General features: G+C 39.2%; 1 protein-coding gene across 1 annotated transcript in view; it reads right to left on the bottom strand.

Moving 5' to 3' along the window:
- Nucleotides 1-7,088: 7,088 nt before the first annotated feature.
- The window catches only part of WDFY3 (WD repeat and FYVE domain containing 3), a 241,607-nt gene continuing 226,181 nt past the window's right edge, over nt 7,089-22,514 (bottom strand). The window contains exons 56-66 of the mRNA XM_065404726.1: nt 22,214-22,426; nt 18,655-18,802; nt 17,296-17,450; nt 15,865-16,023; nt 13,723-13,902; nt 12,347-12,529; nt 11,558-11,654; nt 9,306-9,635; nt 8,525-8,636; nt 7,932-8,129; nt 7,089-7,209 (exon numbers count right to left, since the gene is read on the bottom strand). Coding sequence (XP_065260798.1) covers nt 7,089-7,209; nt 7,932-8,129; nt 8,525-8,636; nt 9,306-9,635; nt 11,558-11,654; nt 12,347-12,529; nt 13,723-13,902; nt 15,865-16,023; nt 17,296-17,450; nt 18,655-18,802; nt 22,214-22,426 — 1,896 coding nt within the window. The remainder of the gene's footprint in view (nt 7,210-7,931; nt 8,130-8,524; nt 8,637-9,305; nt 9,636-11,557; nt 11,655-12,346; nt 12,530-13,722; nt 13,903-15,864; nt 16,024-17,295; nt 17,451-18,654; nt 18,803-22,213; nt 22,427-22,514) is intronic.

Here is a 22,514-nt window from a genome sequence, read left to right as displayed (position 1 = left end):
TAGGAACAATTGTATGCAGTGTTGTAGCCATGTTGGTTCCAGGATGAGAGGCACAAGATGGGTGAGGTAATATCTTTTATTGGACCAACTTCTGTTGGTGAGAGAGACAAGCTTTCAAGCTACACAGAGCTCTTCTTCAGGTCTGGGAAAGGTACTCAGAGTCCTCTGGAGTGTTTTATACCTCAGCCAGCCTGTTGCTCTGTAGCCCATCTACAGAGGGCTGGCATGGCAACTGCATTCTTTGAAGGCTGCATTCTTTCAGTGAGTCACAAAGTCGGTCTTGTCAGGAGTTCAAATTAAGCAGCTCTTTCTGTTCTGATGGTCATCACATGGGAAAAACAGCTTCTTAGGTTTCTGTAATTGGATGAACTAACGAATGTATCTGTCTAACTTGTGTTCAGGCCAATTAACCTGGTCCCTTGAATTTTTATTATTATTTTTTTTGGTGGCGGGGCCGGGGAGGGCATTCTTACAGTGGCAACTACTTCCTGGCCAGTGAGGATGGAAGCATCTGCTGAAGTGGTTAAGGCTGGGCTGCCATGTGGTCTTCCTCACATACACTCAAGCACTATCAGCTGAACAGTCTATCTTCACAGGACATCTCTTGCTTGCAGGGCACTACAGGATGCATATTAAGGTAAGCCTTCATCTATGGCATTATTTGCTGCAGCTGCCAGTTCTTCCTACTGTTTTTTCACACTATAGGAGAAAAGGGATGTATATGACAAGTGCAGAATAACTTACCAGTAATTCTTTGTTATAGTCTTCCTTCCTACACCACTGTCTTGGCCTCCCTCTGCTTTGGAAATATTCAACTGGAAAGGGAAGGGGGAATGACTGGGCCTTATATAGGGAGAGTATTCTCAAATTCTTTGCCTCCTTGCTTTCAAAAAAGAGGGAATCCAGGATGCCAGTTGTCCCTATTGTCTTCTGGTGGAATGGGAGAAGACAGAAGGAACTACCACTGAGTCATTTTTCAGTGTATGGAGGAGTGATGATTTAGGCTGTAACTTATTACAGACACTGTTTACTTTTTTTCTTTTAAAAATACATTCTAAGTGGATTTCTGTAGCAATGTAGCAAGCTGAAGGGATTCAAAATTGTGTTGGGTCAGTCACTCGCTGTAGCTTATGAAATTGGGTATGTAACTAACTTCTCTTGGTTGAGTAACAAGGAATGTGTTTCCCTAAATAGTGTTATCTCTGAATGCTCTTGAGCCAACTGTTTGACTCACTACTGAACACATGGAAGTTGTGTGCATTCTTAGTGATTGACAAGAGGAGTTACTTTCAAAAATACTAGTTCAGTAACAAGTTGTCCTGCTGTCAATAGCATATTTTGTGCGCGTTTCTTAGGTGAAATAGGGTGATATTTACCAGTTGATTGAATTAGGATTAAACAAAACCTTGTGATGGACAAATCTTTTGTCCAGCTTTTACTAAGATTTAGTTTTTGCAAAAGATGGGGGTGAGGTTATTTTCAAAACCCATCTCCTCTATGTAAAATTGATATTAGGCCAGGTCTACACTAACCCCCCAGTTCGAACTAAGGTACGCAACTTCAGCTACGTGAGTAACGTAGCTGAAGTTCGAGTACCTTAGTTCGAACTTACCTCGGTCCACACGCGGCAGGCAGGCTCCCCCGTCGACTCCACGGTACTCCTCTCGCCAAGCAGGAGTACCGCAGTCGACGGCGAGCACTTCCGGGTTCGACTTATCGCGTCCAGACGAGACGCGATAAGTCGAACCCAGAAGTTCGATCGCCAGCTGCCGAACTACCGGGTAAGTGTAGACCTACCCTTAGATACTCTCAAGCATCTCAGTTTAATGTCCCTTCTATATCAAATGCGTCCTCCTTTCTGAGTGTTAACTTCGTTGCAATTTCAGATGAGACCCATGGATGCTGCATTGCTAAGCTTATGTGTTAAGTGTATAGCTAGCAAACCAGTGCACATTGTTTTTTCATTTTTATAGATGTTAACACACCACAAACATCAATTAAAAAAATGTTCCAATAGCTGGTGAAGCTTGACTGATTTTGACTGGATTCTAAAAACCTTCATAAAAGGGGAGCAATCTCAAGTTAAGACAAGATAAAAGGAATGTTTTAAAGGCGCACCAACTTAAAAGGTAGTCAGTTCAAGCTAAAAGAATTTTAGATTATAAAACCATGAGTGCTCAAGGATGGATGTTAATCAAATTTTCTTTAACTGCAGTTTTCTGACCCACTTAAAAAGGGCAACTGACTATAGAAAAAGTTGGGTGAGAATACATTTTATTGGACCAACATCTGTTGGTGAGAGAAATAAGCTTACACAGAGCTCTTCCTCCGGTCTGGGAATACAGTCAAGTTTACATTGTCTCGGCCCCTTGCCACTGGAAAGGTGACTCGGCTGTGGAATTTGAGTGACAGGAGGAGGTAGTGATCAAATAAATTCAAGCTGGCCAGACCAGAAGATTTTCATGTAAGTGAATGACTACTTGGAAGTATGTGGGAGTACGTCCAATTTTGGACAAGTGTAATGTAAAAACAGAATCCCTGGCAAAGCTATTAAAAGTTGCTTATGCCACTAATTGACTGCATCTTACTTACACCATTCACAAAGGGCAAACGCAGCTCCTCTGTCTGATGGCACTTAGTGGAGAAGGGAGTGTGTATCTGGATTTTGTAACAACCTCATGGATGGAAATTTGCAAAGCTGCCATCATCTTCATAAAACACTGGCCCAGAAATGAGCAAGCAGATAGAGTGGGGATACTTTAACTTCCTACAAACATTTTTTTTCTTCATAATTCTCCCTACATCTGTTCAGTGGCTGCTGCTTTCCAGAGGTCCAGAATTGTGGGAGATGCTGGGCTGCAGAACCGAACATTTCTACTGGTAACTTCCTTTCTGCTAGCAGCATCTCCCACAGTTCTACCCATCCTAGGTAGCTCATGAGTCAAAGATCAGATAATGAAGTGGGATTGTTAGCATCTGTCTTGGTCTAATGTACAGAATTATCTCTATATTTGTTGTTCATGATATGCAAGTTTTATAGCTTTGGAATAACTTGTCTGGTGGCAAGCAGGAGCAGAAGGGATATGGCCAAAACACCGATACAGTTCCAAAGCTGCAGCTCACGGCGAGCAGCCAGAAGTGCAGAACTGGGGGAGATACCATTACCGGTAAGAAATTTTCTATTCCTCTCCTCAAGATCAATCATTCACTGTACCAGTTCTGGCATCAGTGCATGTGTGTTGGAGTCAGCCAGCTATTTGGCACACTTAATCCTGCAAGCAAGTTTTAAGGGCTAGCATGTGACTAATTAAGGGGGGAAAAACAATATCAAGGTTGGTGAAACATGGGCTCGCTCTCCAGCAAACTGTTACTGATATAATTGTTGGGGGAGGGGGGGAAATTCCCAAAGTTGTCTTAGAATTTCAGCACTCTCTCACAAGCTAAGGTTGAATGTTGCTTGGGGAAGGAGGTTAAATTCAAATTTGATATTCCTTAAGGAACCAAGCATAGTCATTCCCTTCTCAGTTTTCCCTACATTAGGGTGAGATACTATTGTTCCCATCATGGCCAATCCTCTAGGTTTCAAGGCTTATGATGACACTTATAAATGTTAGAATAGAAAACCCTTGTATTTTGTTTTACGAATTACCGTACTCACATTTGGAAAAAAGTTCAAATAGGACTGGTACTCCTAATATGTGGTCAGTTCAACTGCAACCATTGCTTCCTTATTCAAATTCTTTCAAGATAAATGCAAACCAGCCTTTTGGTGGTAAATAGCAGGTATTTATTTGAAATGAAAAAAATACTTAAGTACCTGAACTATTGCATTTAATCATGTATTGTAATTGTGTTACTCTACCTTTTTGCATTGGAGACAAATATACAATGAACATTCAGATATCACAGATTGCACACTAGATAGTAATTCTTCAGGCCTTTTACATAACCACCAAAAAAAAAACAGATATTGGATTCTGCAATATAGTACAAAATTCCACACTCCAGTCTTAGCCGGTTATCTTCAATTTACTCCTGTTGCTGTACAAATAAGTTGCCATTTACTAGGGCTTACAAGTTAATAACAGGACAAAAAAATATACATTGCACTGACACAAAAAGTCAGCTGTGTTAATAGTCATGCAACAAGTAACCAAACTTGCTGAAATTAAAAATACTTTCTAAAAACAGTTTTAACTGCATAAATATTTTGTACACAGTTCATTTACTGAAACAAAAGGAGTCTTTAAATGATACAAAGCAAAAATAATTTTCTACCAATTTTATACATAAGAAAGTGCAAAATAACTTATCTAAAGTGTTTTGCTATTGAATGTGGGCTGGAGGCAGCCAAACTCATCTTCATAAGCATGACATTACAGTTGCACACTACATACAAGTGTTAGAGTACATGAATTAATAAGTATACTACAAAGAACAAGGCCCGAGAAGACAGGTGAGGTACTCGCAGAGAATATAGACTGCTAATGTTAGTGTACTTATGTGTTTTTGCTCCAACAAACTTTTATAGGGAAAACAAATCTGTTTGGAGAAACAAAGTAGGTATGTGCATTAGAAGCTAAAAAGAAGAGACTATCCCCAATTGAACAAAACAGTTACCCAGAGCACCAGAGGAAATATGATGAGCTGGTGTTTGTACTGCACCTCCTAAATGCAAGAAGTTGTTTTGGAAGAGTTTGCTATACAGTGCAGGACAGGAATTAAGCCTGCAGAGTGGGTTTTATTGATTTACTAAATGTAAATTAAGATTAATAATACAGGATGCGGGGGGGGTGGGGGAGAAGGGTAGCTTTTTAGTGCAGTGCCAACTGTAAAAAGTAGAACAACACTGGTACAAAGCATCTATAGTTGAACACAGTTAATGGTTTCAGTGAAAGTCCTGCAGTCTTAACCCAGCACGAGTTCTATAGGCAGCTTTTATTTTAGTGGCATTTAATATTTAGTTTACTTCAATCACCCTTTCTAGGAGAAAAGCTCTGTGTTTCCAAGGGTTTATTGTGTTAGCTGTAAAAATTAATTTGGAACTAAGATAGTGAGATCTCAGCCCATACAAAACCAAGTTGGAAACAAGGGGAAAAGATTTCAGTGGACTCAGGTGCATTTAAGGGTTTTAAAGTAGACAATGTACAGGTTATTAACCCATAATCTGGATTATAGCATCAAAGCATCATAGAAGTATTAATACAGAAATGTAGGCTCTCTGTACCAAAAGCATTTTTTTTTCTTAAAGATAAATTTGTCAAACTGGCCATGCAAGGCAGCTACTGGCTCAACTGATCTAACTAAACCTGCATTTACTCACTCAATAGTGTGGAAGAGCTCTAAAAAAAGCCTTTTTGTTCTCTTGGGGACCTAGTATACATACCAAAACAGGAATTTTATCTAATTGTTACAGTCCATCACATACTTAACAAACATGTATCAAAATACCTATTTAACTTTCAGTGCATAAATGTGTTCCAGGGTAAATAGTAAAATAACACAAATCAACAAAAGCCAGGTGCTTCAGTTAACACATGACTATCTTTTGGGAAATCTCATACCATCGTAGAGGTTCTAATATTTTCAATGGTGCAATTTAAGGTTTGTGTTTGATTTAGCTATATATATTGTAGGCCAGATTATGCTGTCACTCCCACAGAAATTAAGGTAATTCCATTGTTCCAATTACATCACTCATGGCATATCCACTGATGCAAGTTTGGCCCGTTTCTTGTTGACTTGGGTCATATTCTCACCATTATTTAAAAGTATTCTCTGTTTGTGAATATACCTAAATCTAGACCAGTTTTATCACCCATTTACAAAATATATACATACATTTAAAAAAAACAAACAAAGTATGATTTGTGGGCCTGTCTTCTGCAACTGTTCTACTCACTGTGGATGCCAGTGTCTGTCCCATATGTGGTGCAAAATAAATTACTGATTAAAAATACTGTAATTAAATTCATATTAAAACTTAATGGAAAACTATCACTCACTGTCTTGTCACTGAATGGTGAAGACTTAAAAACAGTTCTGATATTAATATTATCCAGTTATTGAGCAAGGATTATGTTCAGTAGAACAAAGGTGCCAAAGAAAGAGAGACTAAATTTTATGCAAGAGAAGTTAATTTTGAGTTACATGCAAGCCAATTTCGATTTAAGAAGGTAAAAGCTGGTTCTTGCATTGCATGATTCAGCTGCTTAACTATAATAAGTACTGAACAAAACAGCAGCTGTAATGTATGTATAAAAGAGGCCTTATTAAATATGAACAATGAGGTGGTAAATAGATAGGTATAAAATGCAACTACAGAGTGTATAACTTAGTTCCTAGTTATTTTACAATTGGAATAAAATATTGCAAGTCCTATTCCCCCAAAAAGTTTTCCTTTAAAAAAAAAATCCATGTCATTTCTACAAATAGCCTTGTTTAAATTAGGATATTGCGGGCAACTGAAAGAACAAACATGCAGAGACTGAATTTTAAACAAAAATACAAATAATGCCATTTGAGTTTTTTTAAACATTCATATTTAAGTTGATAGATGAATAAAGATGCCACACAAAGTATAGTGGTTAGGCTGAAGTCCCATGTAACAGGCAGTTAAGTTCATATTTAGATAAAAAGGCCATTATACCTATTTACATTATACACAGTTGCTTGTGAAGAAGGCAGATTTACAACTATCTTCTAAAAAGCCTCTCCCCACCCCCAAATAAGGATGTCTACCTCCACAAGAACAGATGGTTAGTAAATGAGGATTTTTCTCTTGATAGCCATGTTAATAGGGAGATTTGGGTACTGAAAGTTTTACTGTATTTGTGACTACCAATCCTGTCTTTCTGGTGCTTGCTGCCCATTTGACTATTTATTTGCTAGCTGTATAATTTCAATCAACATAAATGAAATCAATGATCCCTTTTTCTTTCAGTACTTAACACAGTACAAAGATAAGTGTAAACGGACAATATTCTAATCCCTTCGAAATTCACTGCACGATTCTGTAATTAATTCAGTGAGTTACTGTGGGGCTGAATTGGGATCCTGCAGAGTCTTTAGTTTGTGTCAAAGCCTCATTAATTTCTAGGCCCCTCCTCAAAACCCCTCTCATGTTGCAGGTTGTAGTAACAGGTCTGACAGACTCTCACTGGTGATGAGATTTTCAAACGCTTGATTTCAGATTGAAATCGACTGCACCTGAAAGAGGAAAATAAAATTGTAAGTGTTCTTCCCCTAACCACACCCTCTTATTTATAGTCCTAAAATATCTTACAGTTAGTCACAGCAGGGACCAAAGACAAGCTGGGGGGCGGGAGGAGGAGAGGAAACTAGCTTAAAAAATATAGCACAATTGCATTGGGAATAGAACACCTGGACCTTTGTTTGTGCAGTGACTGTACAAAACCACTACAAGAATAGGTTTCAGAGTAGCAGCCGTGTTAGTCTGTATCCTCAAAAATAACAGGAGTACTTGTGGCACCTTAGAGACTACAAGAATAGTTTTAATAAGGACTAGTCCGAACAGTCTTTGTATAGATATAAGCTGTGTCCATTTCCAAGGGTTGCATCAATTTGTGACTGTTTTAGAAACGTATTGTTAATCATATTCCAATGCATGGCTTAAGTGCTCCATATATGGAGTTAAGATAGTAATTCTAGTTGAAGAAAATACAGCTTGTGTGCTTTTCCATAAAACAAGTGGGATTTAAAGTTGCTAGTTCAATTTTTAATCAAGCTGCTGCTGCATTAATGATTTAAAAAAGACGGATGGGCCCTGTTTTTTTCCAACTATTTCCATTAAAATTGTGACACAGGTAGTGTTTTCATAATTTTTTTTTTTTATTAAGAAACCTACATTTTCACTTTTTAACACTCTCCTGCTAGGGTGCTTTGTACAAGGAAAACGAATGACTGCTTACTTCTGACAGAAGAGTTGTCCACAGTTTCTGCAATGGTGACGTCTTTCCGTGAGAGAAAATCGGACTGAACAGCCCGAACAGCTGTCTCCTCCCTCATCTTTCACCCAATGGTCAGCTGCAGACCGGCCAGGTTGATCACTCACAGACCAGCTGAACACTCTTCCTCGACCATCGCCTACTAGAATCCTGCTATGGTCCCTGCAAGAACAGGAATGGACATTCTAGCCACATCATACCAGGTTTGTTCACCGTTACAATCTCATCACCTATGTGCTGTACATGTCAATGACTTGTTCATACCAAATATTAAACTGAGACCAACAGAGATGGCAAACACAAATTAGCCTGGTCTTACTGGGGAATACAATTATGAGAGGGCATAACTACAAGCTGTATTAGTTATAATGAATCCGGTTTTCAGCGATGTGCTTTTTATTCCAGTACTGGAATAAACCAGTTCTAAATGGTGCTCTTCTGTCAGGTTTTCACTGTATCTTAAAGAGTAACAGAATGTAGGCCCCCCCCCCAATCCACCCACCCAAACTCATTCATTTTGAAAAACCATCTTAAGCAACAGTGTTTGGGTTACTCACTTTGAGATGCCTAGTGCTGTGATCTCTGCTGGATGTGCGTTGTCTTTGCGATCAAATGCTGTGTGCATAGTTAGTTTGCTTCTAAATACTAACTGACGCTCCCATCTGTATCCTAGAAGTGGGCAGGAAAAAAGAACAGTCCTCTCGCTATTGCTTTGTCATCACACACCAGATTGTATCCTATCCCCATGAGAGTATGTGGGTAGGGAGAAGGAACAATCTTCCTGGAGTGGCCCCCCGGGCAGCATGTCTCCAATACAGGTCTATGCCTGACTGATGATACTTTGTCAACATTTTAATCTGTTTCACTGCACATAAGAAAGGAGAGGACTTATCCTATTATGAAGCTCTACACCAGTGTTTCCCAAAGGGAGAGGAGGAGATGCAAAGGTCTAGCCAAAGAAAGGACACTGACACAGAGGAGGTATGAATTAAAATACCCAGGTAGGCTTTTAGCACCACAGGGCAGGGCTGCAGAGCCATGACTGATTTCACTTTTTCTGTAAGATGGACTCAAGTCTTCAAAAATTTGGGAAACACTGCTTTGCATGAAGAGCTGAAATAACATGCACCTTAATGTACTACAAGTGACACCCTTTACTGTCAATTTTTGAGTTATGACTAACTAACCAGAAAAGAAAATTCAGGGCTTCTGTCTGCAAAACTTTCATGCTTTAACTCAGAGTGCCTAATGCAGCAGGAACAGAAGCATACAGCCTTAAGGCGCATTGTTTACAACACAGAGTTAAATAAGGGAGAATGTGATTCTCATTTCATGTACCTGGTTTAAGTTTGCTGTAGTGCCGTACTTCTACATGGTTTGGGTTTGGGTGGTTAACCTGAGCATGGGGATGCACTTTAGTTTGCCCCTCAGAATAGTTCACAAAGATAAAGCCATCTTTCTCATCCAAGCTGAGCTGGTCTGACCAACGTCTTGAGTCATCGGAGCCACTGTCTGCTGACCATGCTGCTGTCGCCCTGGATGATGATGGTACAGGCCTGTGGCTGGTGCTGTTTGGTTGACTCTGGCTCTCCCGTGGTTTAGTGTCCTGACTGATACACTGATCATCTGCTTCAGAGTCACTGCTGTCCTCATCTTGGGCTTCCTGCCCTATTTTATATGGCACAAGAGAATAGAAGAAGTTAGCACAACAGAAGTAGTTAGATCTCATTCTTTTATAAAGTTGCATTGCTGCAACATCTACAGAAGAACCTAGTGGGTGTAACTGAGGTCATCACAGACAGGTATATCATCAAAGCAGTGCAGGGTTCTAGCTATATGTGACCCATATCAGTGGCTATCATACAGCTAATCTGTGTCCCACTGAATATTCACCCCATAAAACTACAAGATTACCTACACTCTGCTAATTGCCTGGAAATACCATTTCTCGAGAGATACTGGATCAGATTTTCAAAAATGCTTAATTGACTTCCAATGGTATTTGTGCTACTAAATCACTTCAGTGATTTTGAAAATTCCACTCATCTCTTTCCCTGGATTTCTACCCCAAGATCTAAAACTTAGTTACACTCTTCCAAATCTAATTCAGCCAAACTGAGGCTGCAGGCTGTGTCAGGGAAGACATTGCTCTTTCAGTATCATCATCATCATCCTTTATGACTCTTTTGTGAGTCTCTTGTGTGTGATAAGAATTTATTTTCCCATCCTATCATTGTAGCATAAAAGCAGCAACCACTTACCGGAACATGCACCACCCCAACCCTGAATTTTACAGTTCTAAATCCTGTATTTAAAAAATTCATTATTTTACATGTACATACCACATAATGCTTGACGGAAAAAGAAACAGGAGCGATAATTTCAGTAGTTTACAGCTGGCATGATACAGAACTACCGAGATTAGAATGACTATTAAAGGTGAACTAAAGTTTTAAAATCAGTATTAAAAAAACCCCATGTCTAAGCTCCCAGCTGCCTACTCTTATTTCAACGGGCTATGTTTGTAGCATTTTTTACAGTGAATGCTAGGCACTGTTGTATAATTAGGGTGAGGGGTTAATGGAAAATGCATGTGGATATGATAAAGTCCTGGCAGGTGAAAAGTTCAGTTTAATAAACAACCCTGACAATTACTTTAAATTCAGATTTATTCAAATGTCCCTTAGAGTACCTACAGTTAGAGACTTTAGTTACTTTTACGCAGGGGGTACTTACATTTGATCTCACAAGACATCTTAATCTAACATTTATTTTGAATATGAAGATGAAAAGATAGCCATCAAGAAAATGGCCATAGTTAGTGTGCACTGAATTATTTGTGAAGACAAGAATAGTATCTGCTCCCAGTAGTGTAACTCTGCTTTCTTAAAAAAAAAGTATGCTCTATGAATAGGTTTTGGCTCAGGTATCTTATGTTCCTGTTTATAGGGAAGGAAATGATTAACTGTTATTGGGTTTTTTTAATACATCCACCGTTAACAGTGGAAACTGCACAAAGGGATCAGATAATATGAGCTGGATTTTTTATATTAACCCAGGATGGCCACATGTGGCTCTTCAGAGGTTAATATGCGGTTCCTTGTATAGGCACCGACTCTGGGGCTGGAGCTACAGGCGCCAACTTTCCAACCCCTGGCTCTGCCCCCACTCCACCTCTTCCTGCCCCCTCCCCTGAGCCTGCTGTGCCCTTGCTCCTCCCCCTCCCCCCCAGAGCCTCCTGCATGCCACAAAACAGCTGATCGGGCAGTGTGGGGAGGGATAGGGTGGCAGCTGATGGGGGGGCTGCTGACCTATTACTGTGGCTCTTTGGAAATGTACATTGGTAAGTTATGGCTCCTTCTCAGGCTCAGGTTGGCCACCCCTGTATTATCCCATGTATAAAACAGGAGTAACCATTGAAGTCAATGGAATTACACAGGTGTGAAAGGAGAATCAAGTCCTCTCTCTATTAGTAGACACAAAATGTGTGCTGTACCATGGTCTAAAATGTGTATCACCATTCCTGTGTTTTACAGCTATAGTATTTTACCGAAGTACTGAGACAATTAAACAAAACAAAAGCAAAACACCTATTTGTGCTTCTGGACAATCCTCTTGCATTTCCAGGATCTCCACAGGCTCGGGAGCTGGTGTTTCAGGTACTTGCAAAAATTCCATCCGCCAGAACTTTGGTGTGGGAGGGGGAGACAGAGGAAGAGAAGCATAAGATAAAACATTTATATCTTTATAGGCTGCCTATAAAATACTTTATGAATTAAGTCACAGTATAAGAGCAGACTATCCACATTGCCCATCACCATTTACACTATAAATCCACTTTTTAGGGGGTAGGTACCACAATGGGTTCCCACCTTTGGAAATCAAACCTGGATCGCAAATGAATGAATTCTGCAGCATCAGCCCAGTTTTCATGAAAAAGTCACCACCTATGGCAATTTGACATGAGCAAGTCTCTGCTTAGGGATTGCAACAAAACAGGAGTGTTGCAAGTGGAGATACAGAGCTGCTACTAGCTCTCTCCTTCTGCAAGAAAAACTGGCCCACTGAAGTCTTGCAAAAAAAATTAGGGAATGAGCTCCTTAGTCTTCAGGCAGAAAAGTAGTTCAGCAGTAACCAAAACAGACTGGAAAGGAGTTAAAATTTAAAAACACAGACACTGATAGCTGTCAATTATCACGTCACCACACACGCATCAAAAAGCAGAAGGAAAAAAAACCAGCGTGCTACAGACTGTCAGTCCAGAAAGGGCTGTGTCTCTCTGCAGTTTACATCTATACTTTCTCTGCAACTTCAATGTTATTTTAAATCCCTGGACGACCCCTAGTGCGAGTACCTAAGCAGAGACTCCTGCTACTTACTCGGACCACTCCGTCTGAATGTCCTGTCACTATGACGTTCTGTGTATCCCACTCGTTCATCTCAGACACGCAGCAGCATAGGATTTGCTGGCTCCGCCCAGTGAAAGTGTTCACGCTCACAACAGGGTTTCCATTAATACTCCACACATGGATGTAAGTGCCAGCACATGACACAATATCACCCTGACAAAGAGAACAAAACCCAAATCCTTTAAATTTCAAGCGGGATTTTGGGCATTTACAAAGATACTTCATTTGAGCAGAAACATAGGATAAGATTTTTTTTTAATGGGTGCTTAAAGTTTAGACTCCTAATCCATATTTAGACATTTGAAGAGGTATCCTGATTTTCTGAAGTGTTGAGCACCCAGCAGACCTCTGATTTAGGTACTTAAATACAGGCTTAGGGAGCCTAACTTTAGGGCATCCATTTTTGAAAACCTATGTCAGAGAAATACAAACCTCACGGAGACCTATGATATGTAGGTAATGTAGTAAGTTGATTTGATCTCGAGCCCAACATCTTTCATGACAGGACTATTCACATCAGTACATGTTCAGTACCTTGTCCAGTCTAGTTTTACATGTCCCAACCTATGGAGCTTCCTTTTCTGGCTTGCAGCTTTATACTACATTAACCCTTACTTGTTATCTTGCTTAAAAAGGAGTTCAGGCTTGTTTTCACTCTAAGTTACCTTGCGTTACCCTAGCACTAAACTCCAACTAAAGCTGTGTGTGTGGGGACAGGAATCAGGTTAGGAGCAACACTCGAGTTATACCCCAAGCTAACACTGCAGTGAAGACAGGCCCTTAGTATCTCAGGGTTGATGCTTATAACAGAGCAATCTTCACTACTACATCATGCAGAGGGATAGGTCATGGTAGTTGCTATTTCAATACTATAGGATTTTATGATATGTTGCCCTTTCTTTATGATTGAATAGACTCCCTTCACTGCACGAATATTCCTCTTTTGGACTACACTGCTCAACAAGCATTTCACATTTTCACTAGGGTCCAAATTTCATTAGGTGGTTTGGAAGCAGCCAGTTACATGGCTTTTGGGAGTAAGTTGTACAAATATCCCCAAAGCCACTGAAGAGTTTTATGCTTTCCTTTTGTTTGAACAATATATGGTTCTGCTTAAAATATGTAACAGTATAAAAAGGACTTAAATCAACAATGCTGTAGATATGTACATGTTTTGGAACTCTTGTGTGCACACATTCAAATAAAATCAATTAAAAAAGAAATTGGATTGACCTGCATGAAAAAGCCTTTTGTTATCTTGTCAGAAAAACAGTTTAGGAAAGTCTTAGTTATGATACAAATGTTTAAGTTTCTGAACATACATCATGCAGTGTATTGGTTCTTACCGTTAATTCATTTATACAAAGTGCTGAAACTGGAGCCCTGTGACCTCGGAGCTGTGTTAGAAATGATAATTTGTTCAAATCCCATATGATGCAGGTACGGTCACGTGATCCACTCACAATTATGTGATAAGCTAGTGATGCTGTTGAGCATGTGACAGTATCAGTATGACCAAGCAATGCCTAAGAACAAAACCAAACAAAAATCACTGACAATTTAAAAATCAAGATTGGATGTTTTTCTAAAAGATCTGCTCTAGGGATTATTTTGGGGAATTTCTATGGCCTGTGTTAAACAGGAGGTCAGACTAGATGGCTTTGGAATCTATGAGGCGCAGCACAGAGTATATATTTTAAGCACAGGAATTCACTACAGTACATCAATTCATACAAATGGAATGGAGAATTTATTTAGATACACTGGGACTTTCAAAAAGCAAATGATACATGTTTAAGATATAAATGGATTTCAGATAATAGGAGTATTTAAAAAAGAAGGGTTTTACAGTATACTGCAAATTGTCAACCATAACATTCTGACTATTTTATTCAGTTTCTTGCATAATTGCCTTTAGTACAGACTCATAACAAGACACATTATTAGGCTACTAGCACACACCTTGAGGGTGTGGTTCACCTGAGAACTGCACCAATAATCTAGTAATACTCAACAGGGCGCAGTTGATTGCACATACATATATGACATATACACAGTATGAGCTCATTCATTTAAAAAACAAACGCACACCCTATTCAGTTTATAGAGGTTTTGTGAAATAGCCTTCCACAATGAAACACAGTTCCTAACAGACACACACAAGAAAACTCCAGGGAAAGTTAAACACATTTCTCTCCCCTCGTTTTATTATTTTAAAAAAGTTTGACCCCTTCTGCTTCCTCCAAGCCCATACCAGGATCTCAGCTGTCTATTTTCAGTATCAGTGTATGTTCCAGTGGCCATTTAAAATTTCCTATAATATAGCTCAACTGTGAATATTAGATAGCTCCCTATTTAATTATTATAATAGAAAATTAGTTAAAAAGGAACTTTGGGCCATAAACTGTGACTGAAAAAGCAGCTGGCAAAATGGAAGCAGGGGAAGATCAGAAGAGTAATTTTCTCCTCTGAAAACACTCCTGCCTTTACATCTTACTGTTATCCAAACAAGAGCCCAAGAACAGCTCTTGATTCAGGTTTTTAGTTAACTTAAAAGGTAGCTTTTCTAGTGCTCTAGATTGCCCAGCCTGAAGCAGCAGAGACTAGAGGAAATATGATCTTTTCCTGTAGGGATCCCAGCTGTGCACTGCTAGGAGTTGGTGTACCACAGTCATCACCAAAGTAGTAAAATGGCCACTCAGGCTATGGCTTTGGATAATGAGTGTTACACACCATACTCTAGTAGCAAATGAAAGTTATTTTAACTAACTTGTGTATTTGTTCTCACAAGTTAGTTAAATTGTACCTCATGAAACACTCCTGGTTATAAAGATGAGTTACCTAGAACTATGAAATACCATTTGTACAACACTTGGGAGTTGATTCAGTGGTGCAGGAGATTTTATGCTAACTTAGAGATAGTTGGCTTAGTCTAAGTATGTTATCCAAAAAGCAATGTACTGAGGCAACAAAGCAAGAAACATCATAAAACTTTTCTAAGCAAATACACCCTGCTCCCCCAACACAGCACTACCAGGTTTTTGCCCTAAAACCATTATTTTCAGTTAAGTAGAAAATGTCAAATTTTGAGGAGAAGGAGTAAAAGATTTCAGTAAAAGGGGTCTGACAATTCAAGTGGTATTGGAGAGTCTATCTGTGAATTTTGCAAGTTGCTGGATGCTATTTGTGCAAATAGGTTAAAAAATTGGTGATTACACACCATGCAGTATTTCAGAAAAGTGTTCTCTCCCCGCCCACAGGAACACTTTCCAGTGACAAAATACCTTCATATTTTCACCCCCCCAAAAACACTTTTTGCTTGGGGTTCTTTTTAAAGCAAGCTACTGTTTCAGCTCCAGAGTGGTTTTAATCAGTGACTCTAGAATGGTAATCTGTTCAGTTGGAAGTTCTACTGCAATGTGGAGCCACTGAGTCCCCTCCCTTCTTCCTCTGACCTTGGAACATGATTTTATTTATTTATTTTTTACCTGTTTCAGAGTGAGTGTTTTAGCTTTTTCTTTGGAGGTGCCCATCTCCCACACACAAACCACCGTGCTTATTCCTCCAGTGATGACCAGTTTGGGGTTTGGACAGATTGCACACAGAATCTGTCCCCATTCTGACAAACATTCATAAACAATCACTGCCTACAAAATAAAAAATAAAGACAAAGTGAAGAAGGCATACAGAAAGTGAAGGAGGCATACATCTAGTCTTGCAAGTTTGTTGTTGTTAGCATTAGTCTTTTCAAGGAAACTTCAGCACAGTCACTGTCATTTAACTGATCTTTTTCCACTGATAACTGAACTCAAAAGTTGGGTCAGAAGAAATATATGCAAGTAACTTCAGTTAAAAAAAAATTATTTACATAGTTTGAATGCCAAGAAACAAACAACACAATTTACAACTGTTTAGGATTTAAGATTAATCTATACTAAATGTTTATCATGCAATTAAATTGGAAACAATGCCAAAGCATATAGTGAGAACATTACATATTTGTTCCCAATGAGCACTGGCGCTTGCAGTTAAAACAGTTGTTTTCCTGCTCTCAACTCCCCACCTATCCTGCTGCAATTCCCAGACTAGTAGCCATTATCAGGCAATACTAACCACTTCTCCAGCAGCACACAAAAGGGTTGTTTTTGGCCGAAACAGGCCTGAACAAGAGCCAATCAGATGCGCCTGAACGTTAAGAAATCTGGATCCTGACCCGGATTTTAGGGATCAGGTTCCTTGCCAGGGCCAAATCCTGCATCTATATCATTTAACAGGCAAGGCTACCAGATCGAGCCTATTATGCTAGGTACTCATTAATGTACAAGAAATAACCGTCGCTGCCCCAGTGAGCTAACAATCTAGAAGACAAGACAAAATAGGAGTATGAAAGAAACAAGTGAAACAAAAAAATAGGATGTGTACAATTCTTAAGCCAATCAGGAGCATCAGTTGCATCTCACCACCTGCCTAACCTTAGCAGGTTGCAGTTTTCTCAAGAGAGTGTTACATTACTCTTCTTGCCGTAAATGGGAATTTGCCTGAGTAAGAATTAAATAAAAAGCGAGTCTGATCTTCAATTTTTGGCCCCTAGTTTACTCAGGAGAAAGTCTCTCTCTCCTTTGGGTTTTCATTCTACTACCTTCAGCGCCAATTTCTGCCACAAGATGGTGCCACACCGGATACTGTAGATTTACTGTAGAAACCCTGCAGTTCGTTCTTGTTCATTGTATTATGGAAATTAACTTTTTAGTAGCAATAGGTAAACTTGATTTTCCTATCATTCTTCAGGTGAAGACTTCAGCATAAATACAGCACAGACAAAATTCTTTCCCTTGTATGTACAATATATTTTCAGAGTTAGATTTTAGTAAAGAACACATACTAGAACATCAGGAAAACTTAAAATTCAGATCACAAACCTTGTCCGACTCATAGGTTCCCAGTCTACAGCTGAGGTCCGCATAGCCCCAAGCAAAAGTTTTATTCCAGGTAGGTGGAATGAGAACCTTATTTTGCTCTACTGCCAGAATTCCTTTATCTGTGCAAACTATCTGTCCCACAGGCTCCTTGAGTTCTGAATAACAAACAACAATGTGTTTTATGTTACTGCAAACACACAAAAGCACAACCATTACATAAGCCTCACTGTATAATATTGTTTGTAATTATGTGACAGCCCCCTCTGATCACAGTACAAATACCATGATGCACCATAGAAACTGAAATCGCACACTGCTTATATTATATCATGTGGTCTTTCAGACAAAACATAGAAGTAAGAGCCTGAACACTTCTGGTCATTAAAGAGGACATGATATTTTTTTGTACATCAAAAACATTGATTCTAAAATCCCAGCCAAATAATTTCATATGCCACATTTCAAATTTGATAATTATAGTCTGCCTGCCTAGCATTTTCAAATAGAGATGGCTATTCTTCACTTGCTCTCTTAGGTGACAGTATAATGTTGCTGTGCTCTGTTAATCAGCTGCTCCTTTTCTACCCCAGAGGTGGAGCTTTTCAATCGTGAATGAAGTGATCACTATAATATCCCTTACCTAACTCACAGCGAGTTAATGTTTGTAAAGTGTTTAATATCTTCAGCTGGAAAACATGATATACGTGCTAAATATAATTTATTAATGAATATTTTAGAACACATCAGTACGAACCCAATTAAATTTAAAAATGAGTTATTAACTATTTTGATAATTTTACTATCTTCTTGTGGTTGAAAAAATTAAAGCCAGACATGAGCTGGACATGACACTATTGCTTCTGTGTGCTATTGCCAGTACCCAAAATGTTCCTTGGAAGTCTTGAGAAAGTACTTTTCTCCCATGGTAACACACAAAAACTGAGGTTACGTGGGGCACTCGCTAGATTTAAACATTTTAGGTTGTAGGCGGGGCACCTCAGTAGCAGGTTCTCAGCTCTGGAATTTGCTTCCCTTGATGGTTTCAGACAGTTTGTTGAAATTAAACACAAGGTGTTAACTTTTAGGATGTGGCTTAAGGCTCATTCTTTCCCCTTCAGGCCTTGTCCATGAAACAGTTAAATTTAGTTAAAATTGGTACAACTTTCTTGCATAGACAAGGCCTAAGGCAAGTGGAATTGGGGCCTCTCGGAATCTTAGAGGATTGAAGTGTTAAATCTGGAGCTCTAGTGGAGTATGAAACCCAAGTGGTAAGAAAAATCAGAAAAAGGAACATTTATTTAGCAAGAACTATGAACACTCTAGCAAGAGACCAGGAGTAAGTACTGTGGTGAGTTTTACCTTTTACAGGTGCAAGGGAAGGCCTCAGGTTGTCTAAATGATGAAAAAAGATCTTGTCACTTGTGAAACCTGGGGGGACAGACATTCCAACTGCCTCTCCATTGATTCGGCTTCTAACTCGCTTTGGTGGGTGTGGTTTTTTAAATAGCTGCAATATGTGGGTTAGGAAATAAAACACGAGTTAGTGACAAGATTATAGATTCTCATCAGTGAAGACTTTTAAAGTTTACCAACAGTATCAGATTTACTGTAAAAAAATTCTATAAATTAGCAAATGTACATAAAGTTCCTCTTATGTTATATAAATGTTTTTGTTAAATATTCAAGAAAAATACAAACCCAAACTAGAATGCAATGAGCGATTTTCCTTTTTAAAAAACAATTAAAATAGCCAAGTTGCTGTTTAAAGTGATTTTACATTCTTATTTCAGACAAAAAGAGAACTTCCTTTTGGCTTTGTAACAAACTGCTGATGCAGCAGTATCATAATATTGCTATCAGTATGATAAATATACAGGTAACAGATATTGAAGAATGCATCTAGTTTTCAGAAGTCTCTGCTGAAAAATCCAGGGCAAAAATAAGTTATTCTCCATCCTTTCACTTACTGCTATTGTTGGATTTTTACATTTAAAGTATGCAGAATGAATGAGCAAAATTCTCTGTTGTTGAGGTTATTAAAATCAGCTCCCTCTATAGTGCAGTCTGTGTTCTGGAACGTATGTTCTTTGTATGTAAGGCAGCTATATCTTACTATAAAGATTGAGCTTTTGAACCCTGTCGGCCAAGGTATATCCAGTTTAAAAGTGCATGTTTCAATGGGTAGGAACAACGTATCATTGGATTAAGGACCACCTCTAAACTGCTAGCTAATAGCAGAGGGCAATTTTGTGAAGGGAAGCTAGATAAATGAATTTAGATCTATGAATATTACTACATTTATTATAATCTGAACTACAAACTGGTACTTTTTCAAAGTTAAACTACATAAATATATCCCACAAACACCAGGCCACGTTGTTGGAATAACACAGACAATCAATGGGTAGAAAAAAGTCTGAGTGGGCAGGGAGGAGTTGATTACAGATGACACAGAAGAATCAGATTCTGCCTCATGATTGTTCTCAGCCAATCGTGTGATGATGAGTCAGTAATTTTCCAAAGTTTACCACCTTCCATGTCAACACTGATCTCTTGAGCAACGTTAAGCAATTGGACTGTGGTTGGAAATGGCCCATCAGAGGTGAAGACATAAATGCTCCATGTTCACCAAAATATAAAGTCAATATAAATACTCCATTTCTCTGATGGTGGGTACTATATATATGCTACGTATTGTATGTACTTTCACATAATAAACATTTTATTTAGAAATGTCTTGTAACCTCCCTTATGGCCATAATTTCTTTTAAAATTATACTGAAAAGGAGAGAGCAAACTATTTTCATATTGGCTTTGTTTCATTTCAGTCACTACACAGCCACCACCTGTTCAGTAATTCTTTCCAGGATAATTTACCAAGGAAGTTGGGGGGCTTTTGAGGCTGCCAGCCCCTGCAGCACATCGGTGTGTACTTTCTTGTAAATTTAATAAATTGTTAATTATAGACATCTTAACATCAGGGCCTCAAATCCAATAAAATTTTAAGACTCTTCTTAAAAATCTCTCTCCTACCAGACTTAAACTAAATCTATTAAATCTTACTTCTTTGGTCCCACATATAGCACTAGCATGATGATGGTAAACATAAGAGGAAAAAGCCCCACTGTCAGTACAGCAAAAATACATATAAAACCAACAATGAGAGCTAGGTGAGGGAGAGATGTTGGAGGAAGATTCAAGAACAAAGACTGGGTTAGCAGTTCATTAGGCATTTTTTCAAGAAGAAAAAAATAGGGCAATTAGGACCCATCTGGAGTGGGGCAATTATGTGAGGGATAGGCACGGGGTCTAGTGAAGGGGTGGGCAAACTATGGCACGAGGGCCGCATCCGGCCCTTCAGACATTTTAATCCGGCCCTCGAGCTCCTGAGGGGGGGAGTGGGGTCAGGGGCTTGCCCTGCTCGGCACATGCCATGACTCCGCGCGGCTCCCGGAAGCAGTGGCATGTTCCCCCTCTAGCTCCTATGTGTAGGGGGAGCCAAGGGGCTCCGCACGCCGCCCCTGCTCCAAGCGCCACCCCCGCAGCTCACATTGGCCAAGAACCATGAGCATTCATGGCCCGCCATACAATTTCCATACCCAGATATGGCCCTAAGGCCAAAAAATTTGCCCACCCCTGGTCTAGTGGGGACCATCCAAAGTTCCAGACTAGCATCCACATTTTAGGATGCTTATCCAAACTCAAAATATTGAGGAATTTCCCCTCACTGGTTTTCTATATATTTTTGCTATACTGACAGTTGGGTTTGCTGCACTTCTGATTTTGAAATATGACAGACTGATGCAACCTACACTATTCCTCTGCCACCTTTGGGAAGGTATTAAAAGTACTTGTATATTCCCCAGTCCAAGCATGGGAAATACCTGCGGATATCAATAATGACTCACCTAATGGTAACAAAGCAAAAGGAAACTTTTCAGGGGGTACTTATTGTACCTATTGGCAAACCCAAACTCCTTTATCCAAGGGAAATACAATAAACTTTGCTTTTAAGTATTTAATAATTTACAATGACCTTTCAAAGAGAATTTCACCACCCTTCAAAGCTTCAATCCTTTTTGTTTTTAAAGGTTGCCTCTAAATTCTGCCAGTTCAATTCTAGCTAGTGACTTATGCCAGCCCTGCCAGAACCAATGTTTTTAAAGCAATTATTTAATAATTTATTTTCAACAGCTACAGTACAAAAGAAGAAGAACATAAGAATGGCCATCCTGGGTCAGACTAAAGGTCCATCTAGCCCAGTATCCTGTCTTCGACAGTAGCCAATACCAGGTGCCCCAGAGGGAATGAACAGAACAGGTAATCATCAAGTGATCCATCCCGTTGCCCATTCCCAGCTTCTGGGACTGAGAAGATGCCAAAGAAAACTAAGCAACCACGTTAAAAAGAAAAAGGGAAGTGATGTATCCCTACCTAATTTTGCTACAAGACAACTTGTACAATTAAACTTCCTGTGCACTACGTTGCAACTGTATTCTATCACATAGCAAAAAGCCAGGGAAGAATTTATACTGCACTACCCTTTTGCAGTAACACACTGGCTCTCTGATGATTTGTTGTTTTTTTAAGCTCCTCCATAAGCTCTTGCCTCTACTTTTGGAGCATGAGGAAAAAGAGAGAAATCTCAAGTCTTACTGACAAAACCCAAAGTTTATGTTAGATGCATGTAACGGCTTGAGAATGGATTCACCTGTAACTGAGTCTGCATTTCTGCAAATGTATTTACAACCACAAAACTTGAACTTAAGTTCCAGACAAAGAACAGAAATGCATATTAGAAACTTAAATACCATATATGTTTTTACTGGAATTGCCTTTTTATATGAAAGCGTTTGGAAATGCTTGGAGTTGAATATTTTCTGGCATATAGTTACAATAGGTTAAAGAACATCCTTACCTGTTTGGGTATCTGCCCAAAGTTATTAATGAATCCTATGGTAGCTGTCTCTTTTAATGGGTCATTTATGTTGTAGATATCCACTTGCCCCTCATAAAAGAGATGATGGAAGACATTTACAGCTTCTACTGCAGCAGGGCCTTGCTGTTTATAACCAAAGATTAAGTCAATCCATTCATGCAGATGTGCGCTCACAAAATCACATTCCAAAGCCTGTAATTCAAAATGTATGCATTAAACTGAGCAGATAGTCACTGACTGAGTCTATTATCTGACTGTGATGGATGAAATTACACAAAGT

The sequence above is a fragment of the Emys orbicularis genome, chromosome 5 (assembly GCF_028017835.1).
Source record: "Emys orbicularis isolate rEmyOrb1 chromosome 5, rEmyOrb1.hap1, whole genome shotgun sequence".
NCBI classification, from domain to species: Eukaryota; Metazoa; Chordata; order Testudines; family Emydidae; genus Emys; species Emys orbicularis.
The sequence above is the reverse complement of the archived record's forward strand: the minus strand, read 5'-3'. Positions and strand labels throughout refer to the sequence as shown.